The sequence below is a fragment of the Dendropsophus ebraccatus genome, chromosome 6 (assembly GCF_027789765.1).
Source record: "Dendropsophus ebraccatus isolate aDenEbr1 chromosome 6, aDenEbr1.pat, whole genome shotgun sequence".
Taxonomy (NCBI): Eukaryota; Metazoa; Chordata; class Amphibia; order Anura; family Hylidae; genus Dendropsophus; species Dendropsophus ebraccatus.
In genome coordinates, this window is record NC_091459.1 from 66,896,589 (window position 1) to 66,912,221 (window position 15,633).

At 45.8% G+C, this 15,633-nt stretch overlaps 2 protein-coding genes across 2 annotated transcripts in view; both read left to right on the forward strand.

The window, feature by feature from the left end:
• The first annotated feature begins 662 nt into the window (after nt 1–662).
• On the forward strand, nt 663–4,435 carry PIGZ (phosphatidylinositol glycan anchor biosynthesis class Z). Its single transcript, XM_069974208.1, has 2 exons — nt 663–780; nt 2,883–4,435. Exons 1-2 carry the CDS (start codon nt 663–665, stop codon nt 4,433–4,435), a joined length of 1,671 nt encoding a protein of 556 aa, XP_069830309.1.
• A 5,213-nt stretch (nt 4,436–9,648) lies between these two features.
• Nucleotides 9,649–15,633, forward strand: part of LOC138794868 (nuclear cap-binding protein subunit 2) — a 35,896-nt gene continuing 29,911 nt past the window's right edge. Inside the window, exon 1 of the mRNA XM_069973791.1 lies at nt 9,649–9,809. Within this exon, the coding sequence (XP_069829892.1) occupies nt 9,672–9,809 (138 nt within the window). The 5' untranslated portion in view covers nt 9,649–9,671. The remainder of the gene's footprint in view (nt 9,810–15,633) is intronic.

Below are 15,633 nucleotides of genomic sequence, written 5' to 3' on the forward strand. Positions count from 1 at the left end.
GTAAAAGAAGATGCCAGCCCAGAGTTAAGTCTGTGCATTGATATCCCATGAGAACGTCATTTGTTCAATGGGTTTTTAAGTGAAAGCCACGGAGCGGTAGGGGTGTCCACTGTAAGTCTGTTTCCTATGCCAAGGTGAATTGTATATTTCTGTAAGTGCTTTGGGGTGCACAGATTATAAGTCACATAGGATTGCTTAAGCTATGGTGGATTTACATTAACGTGTTTAATGCAGTTTTAGGACAAAAATACAAAGTGTACACAAAGCAAAAATATTCTAGAAACCTGGTGAAATAAATTGTCATGTGTCTGATTATTGAGTTGTTTCATCTGTCTAGACATCACACAATATGATATATGAAATAATTTGCAATATTTCATGTTTTCCCTAAAAGAAGTTAAAAAGTTAATGAAATGTGATTGGATACTAGTCTGTAAGGGTGGTCCATTGGCAGCCCATGGAGAGAACTAAAGTTTTTTGTTTTATAAAGGCATACTTCAAATATGCAGTATCTAGGCTTGTTGATGGTGCTGAGAACCACACATATAGAAATGGGGTGACAGTATTACTTTAGTTAGTCTGAGACATTGTATTTTTACCACAGACAGTCATTAAGTCTTTGTGGAAAAGACTACTACTTCTGTTTTTATTTGGCTATAGCAATGAAGGAGAAGCTGCTGTGGGGAGCGCTAAGCATTCTTCGTGTCATGTGGTGCCTAGCTCCGCAGAAGGGCTACCTACATCCTGATGAATTCTTTCAGTCTCCTGAGGTTATAGCAGGTATTTATTGCTTCCAAGCTCTATGGACGAGATTTATCAAACATGGTGTAACGTGAAACTGGCTCAGTTGCCCCTAGCAACCAATCAGATTCCACCATTTATTTTCCAAAGAGTCTGTGAGGAATGAAAGGTGGAATCTGATTGGTTGCTAGGGGCAACTGAGCCAGTTTCACGTTACACCATGTTTGTAAAATCTCCTATGTGTTTAATTGTAACGTCCATCTTCACAACCATTCTTCTATTCATCCACTGCGGTTTAAATAAAAAATAAACTTTCCTAAGGGTACAAACCCACTTGCCGGATCTGCAGCGAGACTCGCTGCAGATCCCGGCTCTATACTTTCAATAGCAGAGAAACTCGCAGCAGGGATTTTGTCTGCAGCCCGCCCCATTAACCCCCCCGGCTGCCGGAGATTATACATTACCGGGTCCCCGCTCCTGCTTGCTTCGGGGCAGGAGCGGGGACCCGCTAATGTACAGCCTGGCCGCCCCCTGCTGCCCCCGATCGCCCCCTCAGCAGCACTAATCGCCCCCCCGCAGCCCCCGGCCGCACGATATCCCCCAGCCCCGGCCGCACGATATCCCCCAGCCCCGGCCGCACGATCCCCCGCAGCCCCGATCGCTCCCCTGCAGCTCCGATCGTGACGGTGGTGGTGCGGTCGGGGGCTGCGGGGGATCATGCGGCGGGGGGCGATCGAGGCAGCAGGGGGCGGCCAGGCTATACATTACCGGGTCCCCGCTCCTGCCCCGAAGCAAGCAGGAGCGGGGACCCGGTAATGTATAATCTCCGGTGGCCGGGGGGTTAATGGGGCGGGCTGCAGACAAAATCGCAACAGGGATGTACATCCCTGCTGCCAGTTTCTCTGCTATTGAAAGTATAGGGCCGGGATCTGCAGCGAGTCTCGCTGCAAAAACGCAGCGAGGGGACTCGCTGCAGATCCAGCAAGTGGGTTTGTACCCTTAATCAACATTTCATTTCAAGAAGTTTACACAAGTCTGTCATTCCACGGTAGCAAAATAAAAGCAAACTCTAGATAGTCTAACCCTTCAACCATAATCTTTTCTATCTGTCCCCTAGTAATTATTCAGATATACTGTACATTATTTGGAATGAAGCTAAGATGCTTCTGCTCCTACAAAATAACTTTGAACAACTTCTATACTTTTTCCATGGGACATGTTCACGTGACTGCATGTGAACTTTTTACACCTCTAGTTTCGGGCCACAGTGTTTGGTTATTTTCAATTCATGTCCATTAAAAAGCACATCCTTTGCCATGCCTTGACATAGGGATAGAAAAAGGCTTGTCATCTCTCTCCTATACATGCCACATGGTAAACCCTGCCCCCACTTCCTGTAATTTGCCCTGACCTAAGTTACTAGAGACAAATATTTCCTGAGTAGAGATGAGCGAACCTGGAGCATGCTCGAGTCCATCCAAACCCGAACGTTCGGCTTTTAAATAGCGGTGGCTGCTGAAGTTGGATAAAGCACTAAGGCTATGTGGAAAACATATAGTCATTGGCTGCATCCATGTTTTCCAGACAACCTTAGAGCTTTATGCAACTTCAGCAGCCCCAGCTAATCAAATGCTGAACGTTTGGGTTCAGATGGACTCGAACCTGGTTCGCTCATCTCTATTCCTAACAACAGGTAGATAACAAGTAAGACACCTCGTGGACTTATTATCACATTACATGGACCTTACATTACAGATTATCTGTTAGCTTTGTAATGTATGTTTGATTTCAAGCTGTGTCAAGATGTGTGCAAAGAAGGGTAAGATGAAGAGAAAGGGAATTTTTCAATGCTTACTCCATAAATCTAGTACTATTTATTTTTACTAAAGTTCTCAACTTGGCAAAACACAGGAAAAGACAAAGAAATTTCCCCCAAAAACTTGCAAAAACTTTTTGCCAAAACCTACACAAAAAGCATCAATAGATTGCCCCTTTGTGGAAAACTATGGCTGTACATTTGTGCACAATTCACATTAGAATGTGGTTACAATCTAAATATAATCATAGTTTGTTAGCCCAACCTTAGGATTTCAGTTTTATAGTCTTAATAAATGTATAATATTTTTTTAATGTTTTGCTAGGTGACATTTTAGATATGAATATTAACCGCCCTTGGGAATTTTACTCGACCTCCCCATGTAGAACGGTGCTCATACCTCTTCTTACATCTGGCACAGCCTTCGGGATTATTAACATATTACATAGCTTCTTGTCTGAGTCAGCTTTTAATTACAGCTACATTCTCCTGGTCCTTCCTCGTCTCATCATAACAATCCTCTCCTTTCTGCTGGACTATACAGTGCTTCAAGTAGCTGCGGCTTGGGGCTCTAATCCATGGAAGGCTTTGGTTCTCCTGGCAATGTCTCCAGTGACTCTGTTTTTTTACACCAGAACATTCAGCAATGCTGTAGAGGGGGTACTCTTTGCTCTTCTCCTGCTCCTTATATCACCTGGTGAAAGGAACCCTGTGACCAAGAATTGTAAAGCAAAGTCTCATCATCTTATTGGCCTGGTATTGACGGTCGGTTTTTTTAACAGACCCACTTTCCTCTGTTTTGCTTTTGTGCCATTGATATACCGGGCTGTCCAAAGGGGCAGCCGCAGGTCCCAGTTCTCACACACGTCCACTATTCTTACCATCATGAGGACAGTGCCTAGTGCAGTTCTCTGCTCAGTCCTATTTATAATGGCTGACACCATATACTACACAGGACATTGGCCACTTTCTCTGAACAAGAAAGAAGGCTTCATTGAGCAGCTAGTGAAAAACTCAATTATAACGCCTATAAACTTCCTGCTTTATAACATTAACCCTGAAAATCTTGCCCAGCATGGAGTTCACCCCCGAATAACTCATATTGCAGTTAATGGCTTCATGCTCTTTGGACTGTTTCATCTGTCTGCTCTGTGCTCTGGGATGAACATGTTAAAAACCAGGATGCGGCATAGATCTAATGATGAGAAGCCTTCTCCCCAGCTATCTGGTAACAGCTTACTGCTAATGATTTACTTTGTGCCGCTCATGCTTCTGTCGCTTTTTAACCACCAAGAACCTCGCTTCCTCATCCCCCTGGTAGTACCATTGGTATTATTAGTTTCCAATTATAAGAGAACAATGAAAACAAAATGCATTATTGTCTTGTTTAATGTCACTGGAGCCCTTTTCTTTGGCTGTCTCCATCAAGCTGGATTAATTCCTGGCTTGTTCCACCTCCAGCAAATTGTGCAGTCTAAATCCACTGCTGGCAACATGTCACACCATCACACTGTCGTCTTCACGCACACATACATGCCTCCCATGTACTTGCTGAACCTAAAAAAAAGGCAAACATCCGTGGATATTATCGATCTTGCTGGCTGTACTGAAGAGCTCTTGTGCCAAAAACTTCGAGAAATACAAGGAGAACTTTCAGTGAGAAATGCACAGGCGTCGGGGAAGACAGTGCATCATTTCATAGCTGTATTTCCTGGCACTATTACAGAAGTTGTGGAAAGTTGCAGATTAGTCCACAAGTATGAAGCCTTGTTCACACCACATCTGTCAATGGAGGACCCTCCCAAAATATCTCATTTGCTTACAGGCAGCTTAAAGAGTCAATTATCACTGTATATAATTGAGGTTGTTGTGATGTAACGGGGATAACCTCAGAGTGGTGCACTTGCCTCCTTGGTTACAAAGAAAATATATACAGAAAGTGGATTACACATGGAAAACGGTTGGTTATTTTTTCCTTTAGCATTTGATAATGATATCAATGTAGTCTTCTGTAAAAGGGGTTATCCACCGCTACAAAAACACGGCCACTTTCCCCCTACTGTTGTCTCCAGATTGGGTGGGGTTTCAAACTCACTTCCATTAAAGTAAATGGAGCTTAATTGCAAACTGCACCTGAACTGGAGACAAGAGAGGGGGAAAAGTGGGCATGTTTTTGTAGCGCTGGATAACCCCTTTAAAGGGGTACTCCAGAGACTTTTTTAAACCAACTGGTGTCAGAAAGGGTACTCCGGAGAAAAAAAAATATCTTTTGAAATCGAGGAACTTTCTGGTGTCAGAAATTTATACAGATTTGTAATTAACTTCTATTAAAAAAAATCTCAAGTCTTAAATTACTTATGAGCTGCTGTATGTCCTGCAGGTAGAGGAGTTTTATTTCTTGTCTGACACAGTGTTCTCTGCTGCCACCTCTGTCTGTGACAGGAACTGTCCAGAGCAGCAGCAAATTTCCATACAAAACCCCTACTGCTCTGGACAGTTCCTGCCATGGACAGAGGTGGCAGCAAGGAGCACTGTGTCAGGCTGGAAAAAATACATGACTTCCTGCAGCTGATAAGTACTGGAGAACTTGAGATTTTTCAATAGAAAAAAAATTACAGCTCTGCATAACTTTTAGACATCAGTTTCAAAACATTTTTTCCTTCTGGTGTCCCCCTTTAATCCAGACCAATAAAACTAAACAGGTTTTTCTGACAGTTTTGTAAGTTATGCTATGTGAAATATTCATTACTGGTGTATAGTATTAAACAGACTTATCTCGTATGTATTGAGCAGAGCACTAAACCTTGACTACAGCACTTAGTAAAACAATCAATATGCATATGTACGTACCAGCATGGGGCTGTGACGGCAGTCTCTCCCCTGATGGATGGCATATTTCAAGGATCAGCTATGTTGGGTTTCAACATGCTCCATCATTTGCTTGTGTGGGATATAAGCCCCCACTTTATTTCTCCTCATCTAGGTATTCCAGGATTTTTGAAAATATAAATTGCTAAAGGTCTGATGGGGATTGTCACTATTGTGTGTACAGCGCCCATCAGAGGATTATCATTATTGGTATCAAATTATTAACTTTAGAAAATGCCAAAAAAAGGGATTATTCCAAGTTAACCTAGACTTCACTCGTAAAAAAAACATGTTTTAAATTGCAAAACATCATAAAAGTACAGGAAATGTTTTGGTGCAATTAGAAAAAACATTTTGGGGGAGATTTATCAAACAGGTGTAAGGTAAAATTGACTTAGTTGCCCCTAGCAACCAATCAGATTCCACCTTTCATTCCTCACAGATTGTTTAAAAAAGTGAAAGGTGGAATCCTATTGGTTGCCAGGGGCAACTAAGACAAATCTCCCCCTATGTGTAAGAATTTATTTTAACTGACTAGTGTCAATGAATGTAAACAAATCACTAAATATAAAGTATACAAAATCTCTATGTTGTAAGAGGCCATGACCTTTGTATTAAATTATAAGTAACCTATTGAGAAATTGGTCTCCTTTGCTCGTATTTTTTAAACACACTCTCTGTAACTCTTTCTTATAACCTGAAAGGACAATATACACCCATACAGATGTCAGGACAGGCATACATGAAGTCTATCAAATGCACCATTTCCATTAGTTCAAACGGGCATGGTCATAAGTCTTGATCAGTCTAGGTCTGAGTGTTCATACCCGTACCATATCGGGAGAAGGAGTGGGAGAGTCCCATGGTGCAGCGTGTTCTCTCCCTGCTCTGTGTAAGAACAAAACAGTCAGGCCCAGAATGAAAGTTTATGGAGCCCAACTTTTTCTTCTTACACAGAGCTGAGGGAGGACGAGCTGCAGTGTGGTCCTCTCTCGATCGGTACGGGTCTGAAAACTCAGACCTAAACCGATCGAAACTTTTGACATGTATCTATGACATCAATAGTAAAATATTCAACAGCATCCGATGGGAGTAGTAGTCTTCAGTAGAGCTTTATTGCATATTCCAGACAAGTAGCAATGTTTCGACCATCAGTTGGCCTTTGTCTAGCATACCTTGGGGGCTGTTGGACTTTACATTTCTTTGTTATGTCTCTATGACACATCAAAAGTTTTTACAAATGACAAGTACACTTTAATTTTTTTTTATATGTCAGAGGGACAAAATGTAATCATAGGCTGAGGTTTGATTGTTCAGACCTCAACCTATCAAAGTAAGCCAGGATAAGTTTTTGCAGAGCACCCTAGGGGTCCGTCTAGGTCACAGACACATAACAGAGAGAGAAGCATGTGGCAGTGCAGTTGTCTCCCTACTAATTCTACTGATCAGTCTCTGCTGACACTCTAAAGGCCCTATTCCACGGAACGATTATCGTTCGTATTCGGCCGATATCGACCGCTACGGACGATAATCGTCCGGTGGAATAGAGTGCAACGATCAGCCGACATCGTTCATGTCGGCTGATCGTTGCAGTCGCTTGTTTTTCAACATGTTGAAAAACAAGCGACTGATATAGCAGCGATCTGCTGCCGTCGCTCCGTTGAATAGGAGCATCGGCAGCAGACGCTGCTATATCCTATGGGCTGCCCGGACGATCAGCGATCCCCCGGGCAGCCCCCCCGCAGCTCCCCGCCGCCCCCTCCCGCACTCACCCGTTCGCTGCTGCCGCGTTGAATAGCGGCGGCAGCGAGCAGGGAACGAGGAGCAAACGAGCGCTAATAGCGCTTGTTTGCTCCTCTAAACGACCTGTGGAATAGGGGCATTAGATAGCTGTTAGGTCAAGGAGACACTTGGCACCTTTTATATATCTAATTGTGCTACCAGAATGTACAAAATTGCTTTGATTCTCTGGTACAAGGAGTCAAAGGCTTTTCCAAGCTCCTGATCTGCTGCAAGCTAAATGCCTCCTCCCCCACCCTGCTTGATTGACATCTGGAAGCAAAGACCCAAGCAGGGTCAGGTATGGAAGGGGGAGTAAGGAGATATCACAGCTTGCTGCACTTAGGAGCTTGGGAAGGCATCTTTTTACTATAGAAGAGCATTTTATATGTTCTTGAGGCACAGGTAAACTTGTGTAACTTGTGTCTCCTTATCTTAACAGCAGATCCCCTTTAAATACCTAACATGCAGGGGAATGTGAAAGCACAATTTATTCCAGTTATATAAGCCCAGGCTGATATTAAAAAACAAAACCACACACACAACACAGAAGCAACAGGAGAAATGTAAAGTGAATATGAACAGATGGGACAGATTTGGTGGAGATGTCACTGAATCAGATAGTTCAATTCAGGAAGCAGAGCTGTAATAATTGGAAGGTGTAGGCAGCCTGGATATAGGGAATCTGACACTGTAACCGTTAGGTCAAGGAGAGATATTGTATCTTCCATATATCCAGCTGTGCTTCCAACATGGAAAAACACTTTTATTCTTCTATGCAAAGTTTCAAATAGGCTGAGCAGCTGATGACGCGGCACAGGGGGCGGCGGCAGGAGCGGTTTGGCCAGCCTCCCGAAGATGTCGTCATTGTCCCAAGATGGCGGCCGGGGGCCGACAGTAATGCGGTGAGTATAATACACCACACTTCTGGGGTGGGGGGGGACACACGGGGAAGGGGGCCGTTCACAGACATAACACAGATTACAAGGTTGTATAACTTGTATAATGTGTGTTATTTTGTGAATAAATGTTTAGCTCCAAACTCCCCCTTTAGGTTGCTCCCTTCAGCGTGTGTGTTTTTCTGCTGGACAGAATAGCGCAGACCTCTGAACTTTTTCCTAGAGAGAGATAAATTTGTTGCATTTACACTATACAGTTTAAGGGTCCTATTAGATGAGCCAATGGTGGCCTGATCAATAATGTAAAGGAACGTAGATCTGCTACATAGATGCTCGTTTACTGAGCCTATTAAAAAGCTCAATAATCTGTAATAGTAATGTCTGTGCAGCCCCTGCCCTAAACCGTATACCTTACCCCCACCATGATCCCGATGTTCTTCTGTTCTCTCCTCACTTCCTGACACTACCGCTGTAACCTTGAAGCCGGTCGTTGCACTGACAGGTAAAGGCCCTATTCCACCAACAGATCTGACGACAGATTCTCTGCCAAAGATTTGAAGCCAAACCCAGGAACAGACTATAATCAGAGATCAGGTCATAAAGGAAAGACTGGATTTCTCCTCTTTTCAAATCTACTCCTGGGTTTGGCTTCAAATCTTTGGCAGATAATCTGTCGTCAGATCTGTTGGTGGAATAGGGCCTTAACTCAGCCAGTCACTAGCCTTTCAATTCAGAGACCTGCCCTGGCTCCAGGAAGCAATCAGACAACAGAAGAATATCGGGAGCATAGAGAGGTCATTTATACAGTTTACACAATCATCAGCGACCAACCATTTTAGATGAGGACCAAAAGACATGAACAGCCAATGATTACTGTCCTCCTGATGGTCTGTGCAGCCAAGAAATAAAAAAAAAACAAAAAAAAAAACAAAAAAAAACACATTTGTCTGGACTACCCCTTAAAGGTCTATTATGAAATATTGCATTCAGGATTGGATATCATTTTGCTGGATGGAGACCTTATTCGCACGTTCTGCAATCATGGATCAACTTGATTTCAATTATACTACTGAACATTCCGCTTTTTCACTGATCTACAATCTGTTCCATGAGAAAATAGCACACGTCCTAGTGCGTATCATATGAGCCAATAGTAAGCTACAGGATCCTTGGTATTTACAGGCAATAAAATCCAAGCAAACAAGTTTTTTTTTTTTTTACAGATGCACTACATATGCAATTACAGAAATTTTTTCAAGAACCAGAGTAAAAAAAAAAATAAAAATGTGACCCTCATCTTATAAGGCCAATGGGAGCCACATATATAAGGAATACCCCTTTAACTTCATGTGTGTGTGTGTTGTACCATTATGTGGTGATCCTTCCTTCATTAATACAATTATCATACAGCAGCCATCTCATAAGTCACAACAAGCCTTTATTTCCTCCAAGGTTTGTGGACATGTCAGACGCTCTTCCTGCAGGTAATTCTTGTCCCATCCCCGGGCTGTAACTCGCCCCATGGCCACTAGAGGGCACCAGTGAGTCAGGAAACAAGTGCGCGGCGGATGAGCAGTCGCTTTGCGGCTGCAGCGCTTTGTTACGTTTTCCGTGGAGGGTGCGAGTCGGAAGCTGTAAGGATGCTGAACGCATTGAAGAGTGACTCGTATGTGGAGCTGAGCCGGTACCGGGACCAGCACTTCAAGGTAACACCCGTCTGCTGTGTCCTGCTGACTGCGGCGCTTCCTTCTGTAGGGCGCTCGCCCGTGGTTTCTCTGAACCGATCACAATCCTCTCATTTCCTGTGCTGTACGCGCAGTGCTCTGCTATCAGGCGCCCCCTGCAGGAGAAGGCGCGCCATGGAGCCCATAGCCAGCTCTGCGGCTGACACCTACATGTGTGTGATGGAGCAGGCAGCCACCCTGACTAGCAGTGACATAGGTAACATGGCAAGGGGTCAGGCCCCCAGTGACGCATGCCACTCCAAACCCGCATATCCTCCCCCCAACCACCTCACTCCACATTGCATAATACCACTGTACTATTACTCCATCACATCTACTATACAAAGACCAATATTCTCCCTCAGCAGTGACAATATAGAGGTAGATTTGGCTGGATTCTGCAGACTTTGTAAGTGATACATCCAGTAACTCACAGGGGGCAGCTTCTCTTCTTCTGACGTTTTTGTTAATCAAAGTTTTTCACTCTTCCTTTTCTTCTCCATCTGGCCATCATGAAAACGTCTTCAGCCATTGCTCGTCTCCACAGGATCTGGCAGACAGACGTTTTAGGCTTCTCTTTCCAACATCATTCTCATCTCTACACAAACTCCCCATCTGTATTGCTTCTAGGGCTGGGCGATAATGGCCTAAATCAATATCGCGGTTTATCGTACATGTAGCGGCGGTAACGATAAATTGAACAATAATTATGACACGCCCCTTTTAAAAGCCACACCCCTTTTGAAAACCCCATTTTCCGATGGTAATACAAACGTGGATTTATTCCATATAACAATGTGCAGCAAACTTCACAAGTAGTACACAACGTTTTGGCATCTCCTACACCATTTAAAAGTGCCACTTGAAAATGGTGTAGGAGATGCCAAAACGTTGTATATTACTTGTGAAGTTTGCTGCACATTGTTATATGGAATAAATCCACGTTTTCACGTTTGTATTACCATCAGAATATTTTTACTAGCTGACTTGATCCAAGGTCTGGGATTCATCTGCTGCCACCCACAGTTTGTTTATTGTGCTGCCTATATTTTTTGCTATATCTATCTATATACTGTGGGGTAGATTTCTCAAACATGGTGTAAAGTGAAACTGGCTCAGTTGCCCCTAGCAACCAATCAGATTCCACCTTTTATTTTCCAAAGAGTCTGTGAGGGATGAAAAGTGGAATCTGATTGGTTGCTAGGGGCAACTGAGCCAGTTTCACTTTGCACCATGTTTGAGAAATCTACCCCAGTGTGTGTGTGTGTGTGTGTATATATTATATATACATATACATACACACACACATAGGAGATGGATAGATAGATAGATACAAAAAAAGAGAAAAAGCAGCACTGCTCAATTGGCGTTGGGTTGGTGCCAGCGGACCTAGGTCTTGACTCTTGACCGTATTCAAATAGTAAGTAGATAGCCCACTGCACTCAAAGGGTTAACGGTGCAAAACGCAGATTTATAAAAAAAAAAAAACGATGTGCTGCACTGTTTTTTTGAATAAATCTACAGTACATTACGCACCATTAACCCTTTGAGTGCCGTGGGCTATCTACTTACTAGATAGATAGATAGATAGATAGATAGGGGATAGATAGGAGATAGATAGGTAGACAGTAGATATCTCCTATCTATCATTTATCTATCTCTCTAGCTCCTATACCTTTCTATCTAATATCTGCCCCCAGTCACTGTCACATGCTGCCCAGCCCCCCAGCCCCCCCCCTCTCCCCCCCCTCTCCCCCCCCTCTCCCCCCCCTCTCCCCCCCCCCTCTCCCCCCCCTCTCCCCCCCCCCTCTCCCCCCCCTCTCCCCCCTCTCCCCCCTCTCCCGCACATACAGTTGGGGTCAGCTATAGGTCAGCACCTCCATGCTCCCCCGGCCTCTCTCTCCCGCACAGGAAGGAATCCTCTGCACCCTGTCACTCAGTGCTGTAGCACATATATCTGCTGGCAGCGTCCCGGGCAGATCGTCACACACGGCTGCTTCACCACTGCCAAAAGATGAGGCAAGGAGGATTCCTGTGCGGGACAGAGTGCGGTGCCCGGTGGGGGGAGGATGTGCTGACCCATACCTGACCCCAGCAGCCACTTTATGTACGGGAGAGGGGAGGCAGGGTACGCCGTGCAGCTTCCAGAGCCGCCCGGAAGCAGCAGCAGCACTGAGCACACAGCACGCCTGTGCGCAGCCTGTCACATCTCCAGTCTTCCTCCTCAGGAAGATTAACAGAGGGAAGCAGAGCATGCGGCCGCAGGGTGAGGAGGAGGAGGAGGGAGGGGAGAAATACCGCAGATACCGTCCTGGCAGAGTTGAGGTCGGTTAACCGACGCCAGAGACGGTATCAGTATTTTGACGGTATACCGCCCAGCCCTAATTGCTTCACACAGTATCGGTGCCCATCTGTGCCCCCATATAAGCAGTTACGCTCATTATGTCCCTCCAAATAGTAGACAATCTCCCTCAGTGCTTCTTCATAGCACTGGTCTTCTCTGTGCACCTGTATAATATAGGCCTGGCCTCTATGCCCCCATGTAGTAGTTAGGTCCCGTCTGTGCATCCATCCAGCAGACTTAACTATGTCCCATACAGTGGTTAGGTGCCTCTGTGTCCCCATATAGTCTGTAGGCCACCTCTGTGCATCCCCCTGTTAGTTATCCCCTGCTGGTAAATTGATATACACCATGTAGGCAATCCCTCTTACCCCCTTGTCTCATAGACAATACTTCCTGTTATTTCCACTGTAGTAAGACCCCTCCCCTGTAGTATTCTACCCCCATCATGCTAGCCCCATGGATAAAAACACTTTCCTGGCTCTGCAGTCCTCAGACCAGGGCCGTTTCTACCACCGTGCGCGCCGGCCGGGGCGCAGTAACCCGCACTGACATCTGATCACCGCCCCCCCGGCACATATGATCGCTGCAGCGCCACCCCCCGGCACATGTGATCGCCGCCCCTCCAGGGACACCTGATCGACGCAGCGTCGCCCTCAGGAACTTGTGATCGCCGACAACCCGGCACACCTGTCGTCGCAGCGCCGCCTCCCGGCACATGTGATATCCGCCCCTCCTGGGACACCTGATTGCCGCAGCGCCGCCCCCCGCCACATGTGATCGAAAGCACTAATGGGGGGGGGGGTGTTACGGCGATCAGGTGTGCCGCGGAGGGTACTGTGAGGTGAAGTTGCTGGCCTCCTGGGCCGGTCCCGGCCCCCTCTATGCCTGGCTACATCCCCCGCCCACTGTGACATGCCTACGTCACCTCCACGGTTCCCGGCTCACATCCCTAGCGCTGCCCTTACTACTCAGACGCCGCCCTCACGTTCCCAGGGCCCCCCTCTTCTCTCCAGCGCCGCCCTCGCCCCTGATCTTGTTCTTGCCCGCCATTTGCAGATTCCCGCCTGGCCTGTAGTGAGGAGCAGAGAAAGGCTGCACAGGAGCAGCAGCAGGTAGTAAAAATAAGTATAAATGAAGAAAACTGTAACGTAAGCTTAAGCGTGGAAGCTGGGCCCCTAGAATTAAAAAAAATTGATTATAATGAAAAATTGTGAACTACACCTCCCAGCATGCCCTGACACTGTCATTTATAAACCTTCAGGAACTGCTGGGAGTGGTAGTTCTCCCAACAAAATAAAAATAGATGTATTTTGTAGGGAGAACTATAACTCCCAGCAGTTTCTGAAGGTATATAGCTGTCAGTGCATGCTAGGAGTTGCAGTTCCCAATCTATGGGGTTGGGTGTTACATTTTTTAATCATGTAAATGAATTTTCCAGAACTATGTAACGCCCAACCCCATAGATTGGGAACTACAACTCCCTTCATGCCCTAGCAGCTAGAAACCTTTAGGAACTGCTGGGAGTTGTAGTTCTCCCAATTAAATGAAAATAAAAAAGGATGTTGTAGGGAGATCTATAACTCCCAGAAGTTACTGAAGGTATATAGCTGTCAGGGCATGCTAGGAGTTGTAGTTCACAATCTATGGCAGGGGTATTCAACAACTTTTAGCGAGGAGCCACTTACTGGGGTCTATTGTCACGTGAAGGTCTGAGCTGAACATCAGTAGTAAACGTGTTGCGCTTCCTAAGTAGTATATAGCCCCCCTGTTACTCCCCCAGTAGTATATAGACCCCTGTGCGCTCCCCCAGTAGTATATAGACCCCTGTGCGCTCCCCCAGTAGTATATAGACCCCTGTGCGCTCCCCCAGTAGTATATAGCCCCGTTACTCCCTCAGTTGTATATAGACCCCTGTTACTCCCCCAGTAGTATATAGACCCCTGTGCGCTCCCCCAGTAGTATATAGTCCCCCTGTTACTCCCCCGGTAGTATATAGCCCCCCTGTTACTCCCCCAGTAGTAAATAGACCCCTGTTACTCCCCCAGTAGTATATAGACCTCTGTGCGCTCCCCCAGTAGTATATAGTCCCCCTGTTACTCCCCCGGTAGTATATAGACCCCCTGTTACTCCCCCGGTAGTATATAGACCCCCTGTTACTCCCCCAGTACTATATAGACCCCCTGTTACTCCCCCAGTAGTATATAGACCCCCTGTCACTCCCCCAGTAGTATATAGACGCCTGTGCGCTCCCCAAGTAGTATATAGACCCCTGTTTGCTCCTGAATTACTACTGTTTGAAGCCTGTGTGCTCCTGTATTGCTGCTGTTTGAAGCCTGTGTGCTCCGGTATTGCTGCTGTTTGAAGCCTGTGTGCTCCTGTATTGCTGCTGTTTGAAGCCTGTGTGCTCCGGTATTGCTGCTGTTTGAAGCCTGTGTGCTCCGGTATTGCTGCTGTTTGAAGCCTGTGTGCTCCGGTATTGCTGCTGTTTGAAGCCTGTGTGCTCCGGTATTGCTGCTGTTTGAAGCCTGTGTGCTCCGGTATTGCTGCTGTTTGAAGCCTGTGTGCTCCGGTATTGCTGCTGTTTGAAGCCTGTGTGCTCCGGTATTGCTGCTGTTTGAAGCCTGTGTGCTCCGGTATTGCTGCTGTTTGAAGCCTAAGTGCTCCTGTATTGCTGCTGTTTGAAGCCTAAGTGCTCCTGTATTGTTCCTGTATGGGGCCTGTGTGTCAGTATTTATTTTATTTATAATTTATCTTATTGGCACATTATTTGCCTTTCAGAGTATTATTTGCTAAATTGTATTATTTGGAAATAGAGACGTTTAAAAAATGTATATGTATCCGAACCTTTTTTTTTTGGGGGGGGGGCGCTTTTTTTCACATTCGCCCTGTAGCTAAAATGACCTAGAAACTGCCCTGCCTCAGACATTCCTTTCTAGTGAGCTGAAGGTGTGTGGAACGCGGCATAGGTAGGTAGAACGTCCACAAACTAAGGGGGCAGGCCCCGCAGAGGATGGCACTAGCACACAGCCACAGACTAACGGCCCACCACACATATACACAGATACACCCAGCACTACACACAGGCATCGTCTCACCACACACAGAAACACGGATAGACATGTGATGAATGGGCAGAACACAGCCGGGGCTCCGACTCTTGCTGTTCAGCAGCTGCCTGCATCCATTGGTCTGTGTGACCCATGAATGCAAGCAGCTCGCTAAACTTTGGGACAGAGTGAGGTGGCAAGGGGGGCCCTGCCACAACCGTGACCGCTGTAGCTGCGCCACTGCTCACAAGGGGTTTTTCCTTTTACTTTTGACATGTCATTGAGATGGAGTTTGAGTGTTAATATTCCTGCAGCTAGTTAGAGCTAATAGAAGCACATGGTTGAGCACTTCACTCCCTGGCTTGCTACGATCAAAAGACGTCAAAAGATTTTTTTGAGTGATGGTTGAGTTTCA